At 44.3% G+C, this 17,944-nt stretch overlaps 3 protein-coding genes across 3 annotated transcripts in view; 1 reads left to right on the top strand and 2 right to left on the bottom strand.

The window, feature by feature from the left end:
• The window catches only part of ATPAF1 (ATP synthase mitochondrial F1 complex assembly factor 1), a 32,775-nt gene extending 30,365 nt beyond the window's left edge, over nt 1-2,410 (bottom strand). The window contains exon 1 of the mRNA XM_049774917.1: nt 1,864-2,410. Within this exon, the coding sequence (XP_049630874.1) occupies nt 1,864-2,198 (335 nt within the window). The 5' untranslated portion in view covers nt 2,199-2,410. The remainder of the gene's footprint in view (nt 1-1,863) is intronic.
• Nucleotides 2,411-6,043: 3,633 nt separating this feature from the next.
• Nucleotides 6,044-6,809, top strand: TEX38 (testis expressed 38). The gene has a single exon (XM_049775489.1). It carries the CDS (start codon nt 6,044-6,046, stop codon nt 6,692-6,694), a length of 651 nt encoding a protein of 216 aa, XP_049631446.1. The 3' UTR covers nt 6,695-6,809.
• A 6,418-nt stretch (nt 6,810-13,227) lies between these two features.
• EFCAB14 (EF-hand calcium binding domain 14) overlaps nt 13,228-17,944 on the bottom strand; it is a 48,738-nt gene continuing 44,021 nt past the window's right edge. Inside the window, 3 exon segments of the mRNA XM_049774807.1 lie at nt 13,228-13,955; nt 17,110-17,187; nt 17,190-17,234. Coding sequence (XP_049630764.1) covers nt 13,780-13,955; nt 17,110-17,187; nt 17,190-17,234 — 299 coding nt within the window. The 3' untranslated portion in view covers nt 13,228-13,779.

Below are 17,944 nucleotides of genomic sequence, written 5' to 3'. Positions count from 1 at the left end.
TAGTGGGGCTGGTCATCAGGCCTAAAGTCCAGGTTGAGGGGTCAGAGAAACAGCACAGTGGCCTTGCATGTGCCAACCTGGGACGATTCCCTGGGCTTGATTCCCGGCATTTCACATGGTCCCCCAAAACTGCCAGGAGTGATTTCTGAGCACAGAGCTAGGAGTAACCCGAGTGCCACTGGGTGTTGCCCAAAAACAAAAAAAAAAAACAACAAAAAAACGTCCAGGTTGAGGCAGCCATCTTTCTTAAGAATGTGTTAGGGTGTGTGGGTGGGTGGGTGGAGCTGGAGTGACTGTACACTTGTCTTATATGTGGCCAACCTGGGTTCAATCATATATGGTATCACATATGGTCGGTTCCCTGAACCAACCCCTAATTCACCTTTGGATGTGGCCCCTCCAAAGTAAAGCATCAGGGGCTGGGGAGATAATTCAGCCAACTAGAGCATATATTTTGCATGCAAGAGCCCCAAATTTGATCCCCAGATCAAATGGTCTCCTAAATATCATCAAGAGTTGTCCCTGAGCAGGGTGTGGTACAATCAATTCTTAAGGGAATCTTGGGGAAAATTCCTTAAGAGCTCAATCTGCTACCATGCGTGTGTGTGTGATAGCAGAGACCCAAGGGGGGACAACACAATGTATGCTCTCCAGAGCAACGCTACTAAGTGTATTTGAGCACTGCAGCTAGAGAGATGCAGTAAGAAGCATACAAACACTGCAAACGAGTAAATACAACCTCCAGCCAATGAAACAGAAAGAAAATTGTGTGTGTGTTTGCTGCACAAGCATGCAAGAGGGAGGGGGGATTCTTTTTGTTTTTGGACCACACCCGGCAGCGCTCAGGGGTTACTCCTGGCTCTGTGCTCAGAAATCGCTGTCGGCAGGCTTGGGGATGCAGGACTGAACTTGGGTGGACCCCATGCATGGTAAACGCTCTACCCGCTGTGCTACAGCTCTGACCCCTCACCCCCATTTCCAAAGTCCTTTGCCACCAGCTTTGGACCTAGATAAAGCTAGGAGACCAGCAGGAGTGTAAGGGCCTGAGGAATAGGTAACAGGGCCCTTCTTCAGAGGTCTGCAGTGTGCCTTGGGAAGCTCACTCCCACCCACTCCCAACTTCTGGTTCACACTTTGTGGTGTTCAGGGTTTACTCCTGGCTCTGCACTCGAGACTCACTCATATGGGGACCATATGGGATACCAGGAATCAAATTCGGGTCGGCTGCATGCAACACTCTATTATTATCATCTCTCCAGCCGGGGGAGAAGTTCAGTATTCACAAATATTGATGGGAATAAGTTTACAGGAAAGAAAAAAAAAGAGCCATCCATTTGTTTACAAATAAAATAAACCTGACCAGCTACGTGATTTCTGCCAAATCTGACTTTTTTTTCTCTCTCTCAATTCCCACCTCTTGAGAAGAAAGATCTATTCCTGCTGACTCAGCTGTGACCCTGCTCCCAAGCCCCAATAATCTCATGTGCTCACCAAAGAAAGGGCCCTTAGCCAAAACGCCTGGAACGTCCACCCAGCAGGGCCCTGCCTCAGTTGACCCAATCTATGACCTTGGACAAATCAAGTTTCTTCCCGGGAAGACTTTATCTAGTTCTGTAATGGGGACAGGGTCTGGATCTGCCAAAGAAGGGGATCCACCTCCTGGTTTGGAGAACTAGAGCAGACAGACAGAGACAGACAGAGACAGACAGACAGAGACAGACAGACAGACAGACAGACTCCCAACCCTCCCTAGCTGTGTGAACGTAGGCAAGTGAGCGACCCAACTTCTCTGCCTATCTGGGGGCACCTGGCAGGGCTGGGGGGTGGCAGGCCTGGCTGGACTGGAGGGTGGGGGCCCGGCACCTGCGCAGCTGCTGGATCTTGTCCCGGTAGCGGTCGTAGAAGGGGTTGGCCTCGAGCTCGGCCCCCACCCCGCCGTCGTCGGAGCCCCCGGGGCTGCGGCTCGAGCCGGGGCGCACCGGGAAGACGCGCAGCTGCGCGGGGGACACGAACCCCAGGCCGAGGGCGCGGCTGCGCACGGCGCACAGGCCCCGGTAGAGTCCGGCCACTTGCAGCACGGCCGGCCCCGCGCCCCCCGCCGCCGCCATGGAGGCCCCCGCCTCTTCCTCCAACTCTTCCTCCTCCTCCTCCTCCTCTTCCTCGTCGGCTTCGGCCCGCAGCCCGCGCGTCCCCTCCATGGCCCTCCGGGTCCGTCGCGCCTGCGCTCCAACCGAGGTTCCGCTCGCCCAAGGTTCCGGGTGCCGGGGCAGGAGAGCCCGCAGAGGCGGGCCGGGACAAAGGGGTTCTTTTTGCACCCCCTTTTTGATTTTGGGGTCACTGCTGCGCTCAGAGGTTACTCCTGGCTCTGCGCTCAGACCTCACTCCTGGCAGGCTCCAAAGACCCAATGGGATGCTGGGGATTGAACCCGAGTCTGCCCCATACAAGCATCCTACCCGCTGTGTTGTTACTGATCTTAACCCAAAGCTCCTGCGTGCAGAAGAGTGTTTCCTTTCCTTTGAAACAGGGGGAGCACTTTATTTTATTTTATTTTTTTCAGGGAGAGCATTTTACAGATGAGGAAGCTGAGCTGCTTGAGATCTGACTCTTCCAAATGTTTTGCTCTCTCAAGTCCTCATTCTTTCTTTCCTCTGCTTCCTCACATCTACTCTAGCTCCTGCCAGAAGATTACCTTCCTCCTCCTGGAAGAGAAATCTGATTTTTATCCTTGACACACCGTTGCTCACGTTTATTTTTTTCTTAGGGACCACTCCTGAAGCTAAAGGGAGAGAAGGGGAAAATGCAGGCGGTGGTGGGGATGGAACCCAGGGCTTTGGATATGCACTACCATTTAAGTTAGGTACCTACAAAAGAGGATACCCAGCTATCACTCCCAAACAAAGGTGTTCCCCTAACTTTCTCCTTCCTTAAAACTCATCCTTTGGTATGTAAAAGCCCATTGCATAGGTCTCACTCACCTTCCTCCTCCTGGTGGATTGGTATTGGTATAAAGAAGAGTCAGTTTGAGCTTGGCACTCAGATACCACCAGCGCAGATTGGCTCCATGGCTCTCTCCTGACTGACTTGGCTAATTATTTCTTCGAAGCTACCCATCTTCTTCAGACCCCTCTGCTTGGGGTTTAGAAACATGGTGCCTGGGGTGATCTCACAACCTGCCTGTCCCATATTAAGTACAGATACTCCTCGCTTAACAACCAAGTTCCGTGTCAAAGATTTGGTCCTTGAGTGAGGAACTGCATGTACTCTGTACAGTAGTACAGTATATGCATAGTACTTGACAATACAGTATTATGAATAAGTAAAATAACAAGAAAGATCAAACTGAAAACTGCCACTTGTTTTAATTTGCATAGGTTGTGTAATTTACACACAGTACTGCAATGTATTACAGAACATAAAGTTAGTAAAGTAGGTACATTAAAGCACCAAACTACAGTACTGTACTATAGAGTGTACAAGATGGAAAAAGGATATTAAAAATAAAATAATGGTAAAGAGATGGTCGTAAGTGCAAGCGGTCACTAAACAGGAAGGTCGTTAAGCGAGGAGTATCTGTACTCCATTGGTCCTTGGAATATTCTCTTCCACCCATTAATCCTACTTTTCTCAGTGCCACCATTTTCTCCCCTCTCCCCTATTCCCAACCAGGTGTGAGCTGGAGAATCAGGGTCATTGACCTGACTGAAAGCATAGCTCAGTGTCCCTGACACAGGGACAGGTGGTCTGGAGCAGGTCCTCTGAGAAGGCACTGAATCACTGACCTTTCAGACTGGTCCACCTGGATCCTCCTGAATGGTGTCTCTCAGTGTCAGGAACAAAACTTCAAATCTGCTCACCTCACAACTCTGTAACTCACACTCCTGGAGACCAGCCCTGGGCCCTGGTCTGGCTGGTAAATTCTTCAAACCTCCTGGCCTGTTCCTACCTTGGAATTTTGCACTGGCTATGTCTGCCTCCTTAGAGCTTAGAGCTCAGTTCATAAATCAGTGGGGCTAGATAGTACATTGGATAAGGCTCAAATCATGCATGCAGCTGACCCACCAGGTTTGATCCGGCACCCCAAAAGTCTCCTGAGCCAGCCAGGAGTGATTCCTGAGTGCAAAGCCAGGAGTAAACCTTGAGCATCAATGAGTGTCACAAAACAAGACAAAATTCAGTGTATAAGTCAATACCTCAGAGACTTGATTTAAGTTTCTATCATCCCTTATATTCTTTATTTGTTTTTTGGGTCACACCTGGCAGCGCTCAGGGGTTACACCTGGCTCTATGTTCAGAAATCGCTCCTGGCAGGCTTGGGGAACCATATGGGATGCCGGGATTTGAACCACCATCCTTCTATGTGCAAGGCAAACGCCCTACCACTGTGCTATCTCTCCGGCCCCCATCCCTTATATTCGTATTCCACAACTTTATTTTTATCTTGAATTTCTTTTTTTTTTTTTTTTTTTTGGTTTTTGGGCCACACCCGGCAGTGCTCAGGGGTTACTCCTGGCTGTCTGCTCAGAAATAGCTCCTGGCAGGCATGGGGGACCATATGGGACACCAGGATTCGAACAAACCACCTTTGGATCGGCTGCTTGCAAGGCAAATGCCGCTGTGCTATCTCTCCGGGCCCTTATCTTGAATTTCTACAAAATTTTTAGATATTTCCTTGTTTACATTAATTCAAGGTGCTTATATCCTAACATGCGATGGAAAAAATAACAAAATGTTTTGTCTTTGACATAGAAGTTTAAGACAATAGAAGGGTGCCTGAATAATTATTTTTTTCCTGAAAAAAAGAGCAGTAGGCCAAGTAACTATGGGAACCTCACCATTGATCCAAGACTTTGTCAACAGTCCTCTGGAATGCATGATGCTCAGAACCTAGTGACTTGGTCTTGAGGGAACAATGGGACCTGGGTATTCCATGTAGTCTGGATAGCAGGACAGATGGGTATGTGAGCTCTTCTCTCCAGAGCTGCCGGCTGGGTACCAAGGCTTGGCCTTATGGAGCTTCCAGGGGAAGACCTGAGCTTACCCGGTAGTAAATGTCCCTGACACTGTGCTTTGTGACTATAGGCTTGGGGTCCAACATAGGGGGGAAGCCCTTTGCACAGATGTCAGAGGGGGGGGGGAGTATTTAGCTGTTAGGATATGATGCCTCTAGAAAATGGAAGATTTTGTGAACGCAGAGACATTTCTCTGTCCAACTAGAGGGGAGGCACCATGACTACTATGGCTGGGGGCACTCCAGGACCATCATTGCTGAAGGGTTAAAACCTGTGGTGGGAAGTTGGGGGAAGGGTTAGTGTTCTATCTTCTGGTAATTTTATACTTCTTTGATAAGTCTTGTCTCTTATTCCCTCTTAAAATTTTTGGCGGGGCTTAGGGGACCCTTTGGAGTGCTGAGGATTGAGCCCAAGTCCACCACATGTAAGGCAAGGAAGGAGGTTTTATTTTTTTTAATTTTGGGTTATACCTGGTAGTGCTCAGGGCTTTCTCCTGGCTCTGTGGTCAGATATCACTCCTGGTGGTACTTGGGGTATCACTGTAGGGTGCCAGGAATAGAACCTGGGTCTGTCACATTCAAGGAAAATACCCTAATCACCCTGGCTTCAAGCATAGTTTTGTAATGGAATGGGTTGGATTGGTCTAGGACTGGAAACCAGAAGCTTGCCTATGCCTGGGATGGGCCATACACTCTGTTGGCCTCGTTTTTCTTATTTGTAAAGGGATTCCTAGAGATTTTGTTTTGTTTTTTTTTTTTTTTTGTCTGTTTGCTTGGTCAACACCTAATGGTGCTCAAAATTTACTCTTGGCTCTGTGCTCAAGCACTCTTGTTGGGAATTGGGGGAGCATATATGGTGCTAGGGATTGAACTCAGGTTGGATGGTGCAAGCCAAGGACCCTAACCACTATTACTCAGGCCCTGAGATTTTTGTCTTTACTGGGTATGAAGAGGGGAGGAAGAAAAAAAAGAGTGGATAAGTGGATGGAAGTGATGAGTGGGTTAAGGAGAAATGGCTTGCCCCCAAGCTAAAGATGTTTACCAGCCTGCTTACATCTTTGTATTTTTTCCTTACTGCTTTAGTGTGGGTCCCACTGTACCTTGGATTCCTGGGGCTGTGTTCTGTGGTAACCGGCATCTGCATTCTCTTTCTACACTGGAGGAAGAACCTGCGACGGGAACTGCGTGCTCGGAAGTGGGTGGAGGCCATGAAAACAGCCACATTCAGCTACAGCCCGCTGCTGTACTGGATTAACAAACGACGGCAGTATGGCATGAACACGGCCATCCACAAGAGCCCTCGCCCAACTGTCAACAACACTGAGCCCGAGGCCCAGAATTCAGATGTGTGGCAGGTAGACATCCTCGAGAGCAGAGACAATGCTGCCCAAGACCGCTGCACTAACACCCAGGCATCTGCCTCACTGCGACCTGCCTCGAAACTGGTCTCTCAGCCCCTCCGTTCCCCAGTGTCTCAGTCCAGCATCACCACCTCAGTGCCACTCCCCATCTTTCAGGAGGTGCCCTCTGCCCTCTCCCTGTGCAACCTTCCTCCGATGCTGAACCATGCAGTATCTTACCCAATAGCCACTCATCCCAAAGGGGACGTCCGCTTCCACTCACTCCCCACACTGACCCAGGGGGAGAGCTATGCTCATGCCAAGACTGCTACTAAACAAGTGTAGTTTCCTCTCACTAGTGGGAAGTGGAGAAAAAGGCAGAGGAGATTGAGCTGCCTTGGGGAGCTAAAATTGGCAGAGATCAAGGCCCCTCTGTCACATTAAAATTTAAAACAAACAAGGCACCTTTGTGCTTCATTTGTTGTCAGGGGAGCAACACTTTGTCCCATTTTGGGGGTCACTTTGCTGACCAGGGCGCCAGTCAGTTTCCAAGACAAATGGGAACTGGAGGGTCACCTGTGCAGACTCCTTGAATGAGTTCTTGTTGGGGTCCATTGTCCCTTTATTGGCTATTTATGAAATATGAGCAAGGCCCCAGGGTGCTTTCTGTAAGTTGTCAGGTACAGCTGCCTCCAGAGCAATGGCTCTTGTAAGTGCATTACCTTTATAAGTGTATTAGTCCTTATTACAAAGACCAATGGCTCTTTGTAAGAGCATTATTCCTTATTTTCTGGGCATATTAAGAGGGAGACATCTTCCAAGTGGTGCTCAAAAGGCACAGGGGTTACATTACACTGGTGATTCTCAGATAACAGAGCCAGTAGTTCTATGCAAAGGTAGTGGATATGATGCTGCTTGGGCCCCGTGGTACCAGGGCCACCCTAGCTATTCTGGGGTCTCCTGGATTGCATATAGAGGTCCTTGGAGGGATATTGAACCTAGACAGGTACCAGGAATTGAACCTAGACACTCTTCTATTTCCCAGCCCCAAGTGACAGCAATTCTTAAAGGCTGCATCATAGGCAAAACATATTATATGTACATCACAAGGGGTCAGTCATGTGCAAGAGCCTTTCCTGTATACTGATGTCTCTGACCCAATAATACTTTTGGGGGACTCACACCTAGCAGTGCTCAGAGGCTGTTCCTGAGGGTTGCGCATGGCAGTGTTGGGCCAATTGTAGAGATCCAAAACCTGAGCTTTTGTATATGAAGTTTGTACATCAAGCTTTATAGCCATGCCATATCATTTTGGTGTGTGTGTGTGTGTGTGTGTGTGTGTGTATGTGTCTGTATCATTTTGGGGTGTGTGTATGTGTTGTGTGTGTGTCACAACTGGTAATGCTTAGGGGTTACTCCTGACTCTGTACTCAGGAATTACTCCTGGAAGGGCTCAGGGGATTATGTGGAATGCTGAAAATTGAACCTGGTCAGTTGCATGCAAGACAAACATCCTGGACCTGCTGTACTGTCACTCTGGCCCTCCTGCAACATTATATTTATGTTGCCATCTCAGTCCTCAAATTTGTTAGACTGGCATCAAGATCATGATCTTTTTACATTTACTATGGTTCCTCTTCCCTGATTAACATGACAAAATACCTGGCAAACACGGGTATGTGCAGGGTGTCCATACCTGTATGCCTTGCACATGGCCAGCCCAGGATGGAACCGGGTTTGATTCCCAGCATCCTATATGGTCCCCAGAGCCTGCCAGGAGCAATTTCTGAGCGCAGAGCTAGGAGTAACCCCTGAGACTGCTGGGTGTGGCCCAAAAACAAAAATAAAAAAAAATTAAAGCAAAAATGAATTCGAAACATAAAATATCAGGGTTGAGGGTCTTTTAAGTCATACACAGTAAGAGAAAAAGAAAATGCTTTATTTTAATCAATTAAAATGGCCATATTACTGATATGAAATAAGCAATACTCTAATCATGAATTTACTCCCCAAACAGAACCAAAATTGTATATATATATATAACCAAAGTAGCTCTACCCAAGCAGATTTACATTTAATACAGAAAGCAAGGTAAGTGAGGCTCATATAATAAACAAGACACACTCTATCAAGTCTCAGAAATATCCAAATGTGTTCTGGTTTGGATATGAAAGAAGGGCCCATATCTAGCTGGTGTTGGGAAGCAAGCCAATGAGGTGTGGAGCAAAGCTGTCACTCACTAAAAGCAAGTCAAGAGCAGGCCATTATGTGCATGAGCCCATCACAGTCAAATCTTCAACTGTGACCAGCAAGGCCAGTGGGGTGGGGGCTCTGTCCAGTGGCGATAAAGTGCAGATATGCCATAGAAAGGAAACCTGGGTGGTAGAGCAGCACAGTGGGGGTCCCCTCCCCCCCACAGCTAAGCGGTGGACAGTCCTACATGCCCTTCAGATGCCTCTACAGGTCTCTTTTAGCTTTCTGCTGCTTTTCTTCCTGCTTTTTACCTCTCAGATTTGTGATACCAAGTATCACAGGTAAAAGACCTAGAAACAGTGCTCTGGGTACCTCAGGAGAGCAGCAGCAGGAGCTGCCAGAGTGAAAAATCTGAAAACTCACCACCATGACCCCATGTTCTCTCAGCTCAGGGGGCAGATAAAATTCAGGGACAGCTCTGCCCAAGTCACATGTTGCCTAAGACAGCTTGCTGATATAGGCCACAACTTCACTGCATAACAGGCATTTAGAAAACTCTCTTCTGAAGCCAGAGTCTGCTCAGTTCATCAAAACATGCCAGTTCTGCCAGGGACAAGACACTTTCTAAGGCAGCACAAGGGTAGTTACAGGCCTGAGAGCATGGCATGCACACCTTTGCCAAACTGGGCAGCAGGAGAGGACGCTGGTGTCAACAGCATCAACGATGATGCCAGCCAGATAAACTTGAGGTGGGAAGAATGAAGGACACATTAAAAAACAGACTGACTTCTCCATGTATAGTGAACTGACATGAAAGAAAAGCACACACAACAAAGAGTTAAGGTGTTCTCAAAGTACTTGCCTATGAATAAGAATTTGAAACTAAAAAGGACAAGCTACATTACCCTCAAGTATATTTCATATAAATCAGTTCTCCAAAAAAATACCTTCCAGGTACAGTCAAACTATCTATGGTACAGTATATACAAATAGAGCAGTATAATTCAATTTATTGCTAGAATTTTATTTGGTTGTTACAAAATCTGTAAGGGCATATATATTAAAATGGGAGGAGGGAGGTTTTGAAGGGAAATGAAAGGCAGCCAGAAGACTACAAGTCATCTTCAAGTTACCTAAAGTGCCAGTCGAACTTTGTACTATACTTTTTTTTTTTTGGTTTCACCCAGCAGGGCTGAGGGCTTAACCCTGGTTCTGTGCTCAGGGATCTCTTCGGGTGGGACTCAGGGGACCATATGGGATGGCAGGGATGAAACTCAGATTGGCTGCATGCAAGGCAAGTGCTCTACTCCTCTGTACTATTGCTCCAGCCCCTGTACTATAATCTTTTCAAGAGAGTGAAATATCTCCAATGGATAAGTGAAATGTTCTTATGAGAGAGAAGTATGAGAAACAAGATATAATATGGTAAGGAGACAGATCATCGGGAAAGACTTTATCCTGCTTTAAACTTTACTATTATTTTTTTTTTTTTTTTTTTGGTTTTTGGGCCACACCCGGTGACGCTCAGGGGTTGCTCCTGGCTATGTGCTCAGAAGTTGCTCCTGGCTTGGGGGACCATATGGGACACCGGGGGATCGAACCGCGGTCCGTCCAAGGCTAGCGCAGGCAAGGCAGGCACCTTACCTTTAGCGCCACCGCCCGGCCCCACTATTATTTTTTTTAATGAAAGCAATCCAACAAGCTCAACAGTCAAATGAAGTAAAAAAATTAAACATATCAAAAATAGTCCTCATGCTTGGCAGACAAACAACTTGGCCAACATGAACATGGAAATGAGCTCTACTGAAGTGTGTGCCACAAAAGCTGCCATAGTTTCTTCTAGTCTTGCTTCTAACTAGACTGGAGGTCTGACTCCTCTCAGCCAAAGCCCTTGAGTAGCCTTTGGAAGGAGGAAGTATTACAGCTGCTTATATGAGATTTAACACATGTCATCATCATCATCATCATCATCATCATCATCATCATCATCATCATCATCAGACAAAGCCCCTATTCCTTTCGGCATCCTCTGGGCAAAATGTCTCCAGCTCCTGAGAGCTGACAACTGTTAGGGAAATCTAATGTGATTTCATGTGATACATTTCACAATCTTCTTGGTTCTAGTCAGTCTACAGAGAAACACATTAGATTTTTGGTTAGCCCTCAGATAAAATCTCAAGGAGTGTCCTAAGTCAACAGGAAAGACATTAGCTCTCATTAGCTCTCCTAAAGCTCTTGGAGAGTCTAAGCTATGACATGATTTCAGTCCTGCATTCAGAACAAAAATATTAGAGGGCAAAGTCAAGGTAAGTCACAGCATTAGCTAACTCAGGTTTTGGTGTGTTTAGGAAATTCCCCTCTCTGATCTGAGGATCTGTCTTTATTCCAATACCATGCTGTTTTGGTAACTATTGCTTTGTAATAGTTTAAAATTGGGGAAAGTAATTTCTCCCATATTCTTTTTCCCAAGGTCAGTGAAATAGATTTGAGTGTTCAGAGAATGTTCCCCAGACATACAATCAACTAATCTTTGATAAAGGGGCAAGAAATCCAAAATGGAGCAAGAAAAGCCTTTTCAACAAGTAGTGATGGCACAACTAGTTAGCCACTTGCAAAACAGTGAACTAAGACCCCCATCTAACACCAGGCACAAAGATCAAATCCAAATGGATTAAAGACCTTGATATTAGGCCTGAAACCATAAGGTATACAGAACAACACACAGGTAAAACACCCTGACATTGAGACTAAAGGCATGTTCCAGGAAGAAACAGCACTCTCCAAACAAGTGGAAGCAGAGGTAAACAGATGGGACTACATTAAGCTGAGAAGTTTCTGCACCTCAAAGGAAACAGTGCCTAGGATAAAAAAGCCACCCACAAAATGGAAGAATACCTATCCATCAGACAAGGGGCTAATATCAAATATATACTATGTACAGACAGAACTTAATAAGAAAAAAACATATAACCCCATCAAAAAATGGGGAGAAGAAATGAATAGACACTTCTTCAAAGAAGAAATACAAATGGCTGAAAGACACATGAAAAAATGCTCCACATCACTAATCATCAGGGAGATGCAAATCAAAACAATAAGGTACCATCTCATACCACAGAGACTGGCACACATCACAAAGAACAAGAACAATCAGGGCTGGTGGGGATGTGGAGAGAAAGGACTCTTTATTGACTGTTGGTGGGACTAGTCCAGCTCTTATGGAAAACAATATGGAGATTCCTCAAAAAACTGGAAGTATGATCCAGCTATACCACTCCTAGGAATATACCCTAGGGACACAAAAACACAATACTAAAACCCTTCTTCACACCTAAATTCATTGCAGCGCTATTTACAATATCCAGACTCTGGAAACAACCAAGATGCCCTTCAACAGACAAATGACTAAAGAAACTGTGGTACATATACACAATGTAATATTATGCAGCCGTCAGGAGAAATGAAGTCATAAAATTTTCCTATATGTGGAAGTACATGGAATCTATTATGCTGAGTAAAATAAGTCAGAGGGAGAGAGATAGACACAGAATAGTCTCACCCATTTATGGGTTTTAAGAAAAATTAAAGACATTATTGTAGTAAGGCCCAGAGACAATAGTTAAGAGCTTGAAGGATCGGAAAAACTGGCTCACAATTTGAAGCTCACCACAAAGAGTGGTGAATGCTGTTAAGGAAATAACTACACGAACTAGCATGACAATGCTAAAGAATGAAAGAAGTAGAATGCCTGTCTCAAATACGGGGGGGAGGGGGGCATTGGTGGTGGGAATGTTGCACTTGTGAAGGGAGGTATTCTGTTTATGACTGAACCCATCTACAATCATGCTTGTAATCATGGTGCTTAAATAAAGATTTTATATATATTAGAAAATAAAAGATAAGCAGTTCAGGGGCTGGAGTGATAGCACAGCAGCAGGGCGTTTGACTTGCATGCGGATGACCCAGGACGGACCTGGGTTTGATCCTCAGCGTCCCCTATGGTCCCCCAAACCAGGGGCAATTTCTGAGCACATAGCCAGGAGTAACCCCTGAGCATCAATGGGTGTGACCCAAAAAAACCAAACAAACAAAAAAGATAAGATGTTCAAGGGATCAAGCAATAACAGAGCAGGAAGGGTTTTTGCCTCGCATGTGGTTGACCCAGGTTCAATTAAAATAAAAAAGTTCCCCTCTCTTTAATGTGGTGACCTGTGGGAGATTAAGTCTGACTCAAGACCACCAGAGGAGAAGTGAAGAGGCAGGAAGCCACAGGCCTTTCCCACTAGAAGTCAGCTGCTTCGTACCAAGGCCCTGGCTGAGGCTTTCTTCACTCCTGCCAGTTTCCCAGTAGGTGTGTGGCTGTCTCTCTGCAGCTTTCAGAGTGGCAAGAGGTATGGAAGGAGAAGATGATCTGCTTGACTTTGGGAGGGAAACATAGTTTTTCATAAAATAGTATTTTATACTCATCAATCCTGAGCTAGAAGTGAAAATGAGAAAAGCTTTCAATAAGAATTCTCTGGCTCATGGTTGGGGCTAGGTGAGAGGAAAAGAACAAAGTGCCAGAACCTTACTTTCCTGAGCCTTAAGGCAGCACTGCTTCCCCAGTCTACTCCCTATACCCACTCCCCGCCATCAAGCTAAATAAACTGTGGCTGCACAGAGGAGACAGACAGAGCTGCAGCTGCTGCCAGACAGGATTAGTAAACTCTTTAATATGTCCTCTGTACTTCTATGCTTCAGAACAACCTCTTAATTCCTGGAAAATATGAACAATTTTTTCATTTTAAATATTTACAAACAGAAAGGGTCTATCTTTTAAAGAAAAGACATTTTCTGAGTCTGTATAAAGTGCAGCTAATTTAAGGCAAATTTATGTGAAATATAAAAGGTGGCTTAGTCTCTTATATACATTTATCATTTTTAAAAGATAGTCTCCTCCCCTCTAATTAAAAAAAAAAAAGAATAAAACTGGGGGCAACCTTTATCTGATAGATTTTAAAATTAAGATCTTAGTCATTTCAAAAAAAAATCATAGATTCCTGAATATCTTAAGTACTCTTTCTTTAAAAAAATAACTTTTATATAGCTTTTTTCAAACAGGTTAAAAGGTATTTCTTGTCTGCTACAGTAGTCTGGAGGGCTAGATGGTTGATGGGTAAACAGGGTTGTGTTTGGGAAGTGCGGAGATTTTTAGGTAGTCCAGGATACTGATCCACGTCTAATATATGCCACTGACGCTAGATGCCTAATGCTGCTCTTAGCTCCGGGAGTGAATATCTCCCATCTCCATCAGAATCAAATTCTCTGAAATTATCTGGTTCTGGCACAGCAGAATCCAAGGAGTTCGAGATTTCTTGGTAGGTCAGCTTCCCATCTATGTCCAGGCCAGTCTTGTGGAACAAATCCTGAAGATCTGTTGAAAGGAAATTGCGAAAGTTTAAGTCTTTCTATATAAAGCTGAGTTTAGTTAATAATGTAAAAACAACAACAATAACAACAAAAAAAAAAACTTCAACTGAACTTAAAGCTAAATTTAAAACTAAAATAAAACTATTTTAAAAAAACAAACAATTTTTCAAGTTTTATTTCCAAAAGGCAAAAGTTTAGGATCCTAGTACACCAGAAAGATTTATTTACTTATACTCATGGTACTCAGGGGTCCAAAGTGGTATCGGGGATTTGACCTGGGGTTCCAGCCCTTAAAGGCAGCTTTCCAAACGAGAAAGATGAATTATTTTGTTTTTTGGCCATACCCAGTGCTACTAGAGGTTATTATCAGTTCATTATTTGGGGTCACCCCTAGCAATGCTCAGGGTATTATGCAGTGCAGGGGACTGAATTCCCATATGCAGAGCACGCATTCCAACCCTTATGGCTATCTCCCTGCGCCAGTAAAACCAATTCTTGATGCCCTAAAATATTATTTGGGCTAGAGATAGAGATCAAAGGACCAGCGCATATGCTTTGTGAGCAGACAGCCTGGGTGTGATCCACCTACATCTCCCAAGCACCACCAAGCGTAGCTCCTGGCATGCCAGAGGTGACTCAAAAGCCAAATCAAAAATCGAAGAAAAAGCAAAGTTATTAGATCAATAGGATCAGAGAATTCATATCAATAATCTCTTCTGCTAATTTCTCAGGGATCTCTTAAATAAAAACTTAGGAGTAACATATATAATTTAGAAAATCAGAAGATTTTTTTTTTGAAACCTTTCCAATTCCTTTACTTTCCTTTCATCATTTATTCAACCCAAAGTCTAGATTCAATAGGCCTCCTGCTGTCTGGCACTTAGAAAGGGTGGAAATAACCTTATGGGAGGAGAAACAGCTCTGTAGGGCATACATAGTAGAGGAGTTTAGCAGAAAGTCTCTGAATTCAGGGTCCTACTTTATTTTTCTATTTTTTTTTGTTTTTGTTTTTGTTTTTCGGGCCACACCCGTTTGATGCTCAGGGGTTACTCTTGGCTAAGCACTCAGAAATTGCCCCTTGCTTGGGGGGACCATATGGGGCGCCAGGGAATAGAACCGTGGTTGCAATCTTTCCGTGGCTAGCGCTTGCAAGGCAGACACCTTATCTCTAGCACTACCTCGCAGGCTCCAGGGTCCTACTTTCAATCCTAGGAAGAGTTTCATGTCTCAAAAGTTCCCTCAATGGGGCCGGAGAGATAGCACAGCAGTAAGGCGTTTGCCTTGCATGTGGAAGGACGGTGGTTTGAATCCTGGCATCCCATATGGGGCAATTTCTGAGCGTAGAGCCAGGAGTAGCCCCTGAGCGCTGCCGGGTATGACCCAAAAACCAAAAACCAAAACAAAAAAAAAAAAGCTCCCTCAAATCTGAACAGCAAGTGGGATACTTGTTCCCGGGTGCAAGATAAAAACAAAGAAATAAAGAAACATAAAAACATACATAGAAACAAAGTAAGTACATAGAAAATGTTTTTGTTAGGTCAGAGAAATAGTATGATGGATAAGGTGCTTGCCTTGCATTTGATCCCTGGCACTACATATGGTCTCTTGAGCCCCACTGAGATTTCTGAACAGATCAGAAGTTCTTTTTTTTGGATCACACCTAGCGGTGTTCAGGGTTTACTCTTGGCTCTGTGCTCAGAAATTGCTCCTGGCAGACATGGGGGAACCATATGGGATGCCAGTATTGAAAGCACTATCTGTCTGGAATTGGCTGTGTGCAAGGCAAATGTCCTACTGCTGTGCTATTTTTCCAGCCCTAGGAGTTAAGTTCTACACTTTACAACAAGATTTGTGGCCCCAAATCGAGAGAGAGAGAGAGAGAGAGAGAGAGAGAGAGAGAGAGTTTTGATTTTGGCCACACCTACTCAGCAGGGTTCAGTTCTTGTCTCTAGCAAACACTTTGGCCCCTATATATCTCTCCAGCCTTAGATAGTAAATGTTTTTATTTGTTTATGAACATTAGTTTATACACTGTATTAAGCACTTGGTAGTAGTATTCAAAGATAAATTTGTTACTTCAGGTCATTTAAAATGTGACTGAAAAGTGTGTAAGGGGCCAACTGGTACTTGCATGAATAAGGCCCTGAGTTAATTCCCACACCTTAAAAACAAAAATATTGTGTGGGAGATAGCTCAGAGTTGAGAATATGCTCTCCAGATGAGAGGCAGGGTTTAATCTATGGATAGTATAATTCCTAAAGCACTATTGGAAGTGGCCCTGAGCACTGACTCAGAAATATTTAAAAGTATTGCTTGATGGGGTTCAAAACAAAACAAAATAAAGGAAAGAGGGGACAGGCCAGAGAGATAGTACAGTGGGTAGGGTGCTTGCCTTGCATGCAGACAATCCCTGGCATTCCATATGGACCCAAGCACTGCCAGGAGTGATTCAGTAATCACTCAGTAGTGCAGAGCCATGTGTAACCCCCGTCGGCTATGGCTCCAAAACAAAAAACAAAAACAAAAACAACTCTCCAATCTCCTTCCCAAAAGATCAGAGAGATGCTCAACAGGATGAAAGGCAGGATTTGAAAGCAAGAGGCCCATGTCAATAGTAATTTTTTTCCATTCTTTTCCCAAGGTCCTTCTAGTGAATTATACAAATGAATGTTTGAGGTTAATTTAAAAAAATGTTATTCCTGGGGCTGGAGCGATAATGCAGTGGTAGGGTATTTGCCTTGTACTCAGCTGACCCAGGATGGACCTGTATTCAACCCCTGGCGTCCCATATAGTCCCCCAAAACCAGGTGCGATTTCTGAGCACATAGCCAGGAGTAACCCCTGAGCGTCACTGAGTGTGGCCCAAAACCCAAACCCCTACCCCCCAAAAAGAGTTGTTCCTGAGTTGATATGTGTACTTAGGCTGTTTCTCTCTCAGTAAAATGAATATAATTTTATATCTACATTATCAGGATTATAAGATATAATGCATAACAAGTTTCTGACCCAAAGGAATACAATAAATGTTACAACACATAAATGTTAAGAGATATTTCTTTCTCCTACAAGGTAAATAATATTTTAAAGTTTTAAGTTTGAATATTTCTATTATCTTTTTTTAATATTTCTATTATTCTATGGCATAAAATATTTTTTACCTTGAATGTTAGAAATTCCTGGTAGGGAGATGGGTCTTAGTTGTGCAGTGTTTCTGGTTTGGTCTCCAAGAGACTGTGAAATTTTGGTAATGTTGACGGCTTTGATGTGGAACTCTGTACTTCATCTGTAACAAACACATAACATTTCAGTATTACCAAGTCTAATACCAATTAAATCAGAATTCAAAATCATTTTTTCAGGCCAACAGTATTCTATTGTCAAAGAGATGAAAGTTATGTAGACTAGTAATTTCTGACATCCAACGTTTGGACTGAAAAATCTCTTTTGTTGAAGATTAACTAGTATTATATAACATTAGATTTGAAGCTGATCACATTGGAAGAGTTTACAGAAAAGTTAACAGTATACATATTTTGCTTTACTTTTTTGTTCAGGGAATACTCCTGGATCTACATTCAGGAATCATACAGGATGCTGGGGATCAAACTTGGGTCAAATACATACATATGCCCTACCCCCCTGTACTATTGCTCCAACCCCACTGTATACTTTTTAATACTAAGAATTTAAGTTACAGAGTCAGTAAGATAGAATAGAGCAGGGGTGGTGAACAAGTTCGACAGCAAGAGCCAACATTTTAAACTGTGAGAGTCAGAGAGCCACACCACACAGTGACCTGCCAAAACAGACAAACACTCACACAAAAGCATATAATCTTAACAGTAATATATTAAACATATAAAATAATATAAAAATATTGCATTTTGCCATTTTGAGTGAGGGTAAAAATCCTGTTCGCCAACCCTGGAAGAGAGGCTAAGGTGCTTGATTTGCAAGTGGCTGCCCTGCCCAGTTCAATCCCCAGCATCACAT

The sequence above is a fragment of the Suncus etruscus genome, chromosome 6 (genome assembly GCF_024139225.1).
Source record: "Suncus etruscus isolate mSunEtr1 chromosome 6, mSunEtr1.pri.cur, whole genome shotgun sequence".
Lineage (NCBI taxonomy): Eukaryota > Metazoa > Chordata > Mammalia > Eulipotyphla > Soricidae > Suncus > Suncus etruscus.
The sequence above is the reverse complement of the archived record's forward strand: the minus strand, read 5'-3'. Positions and strand labels throughout refer to the sequence as shown.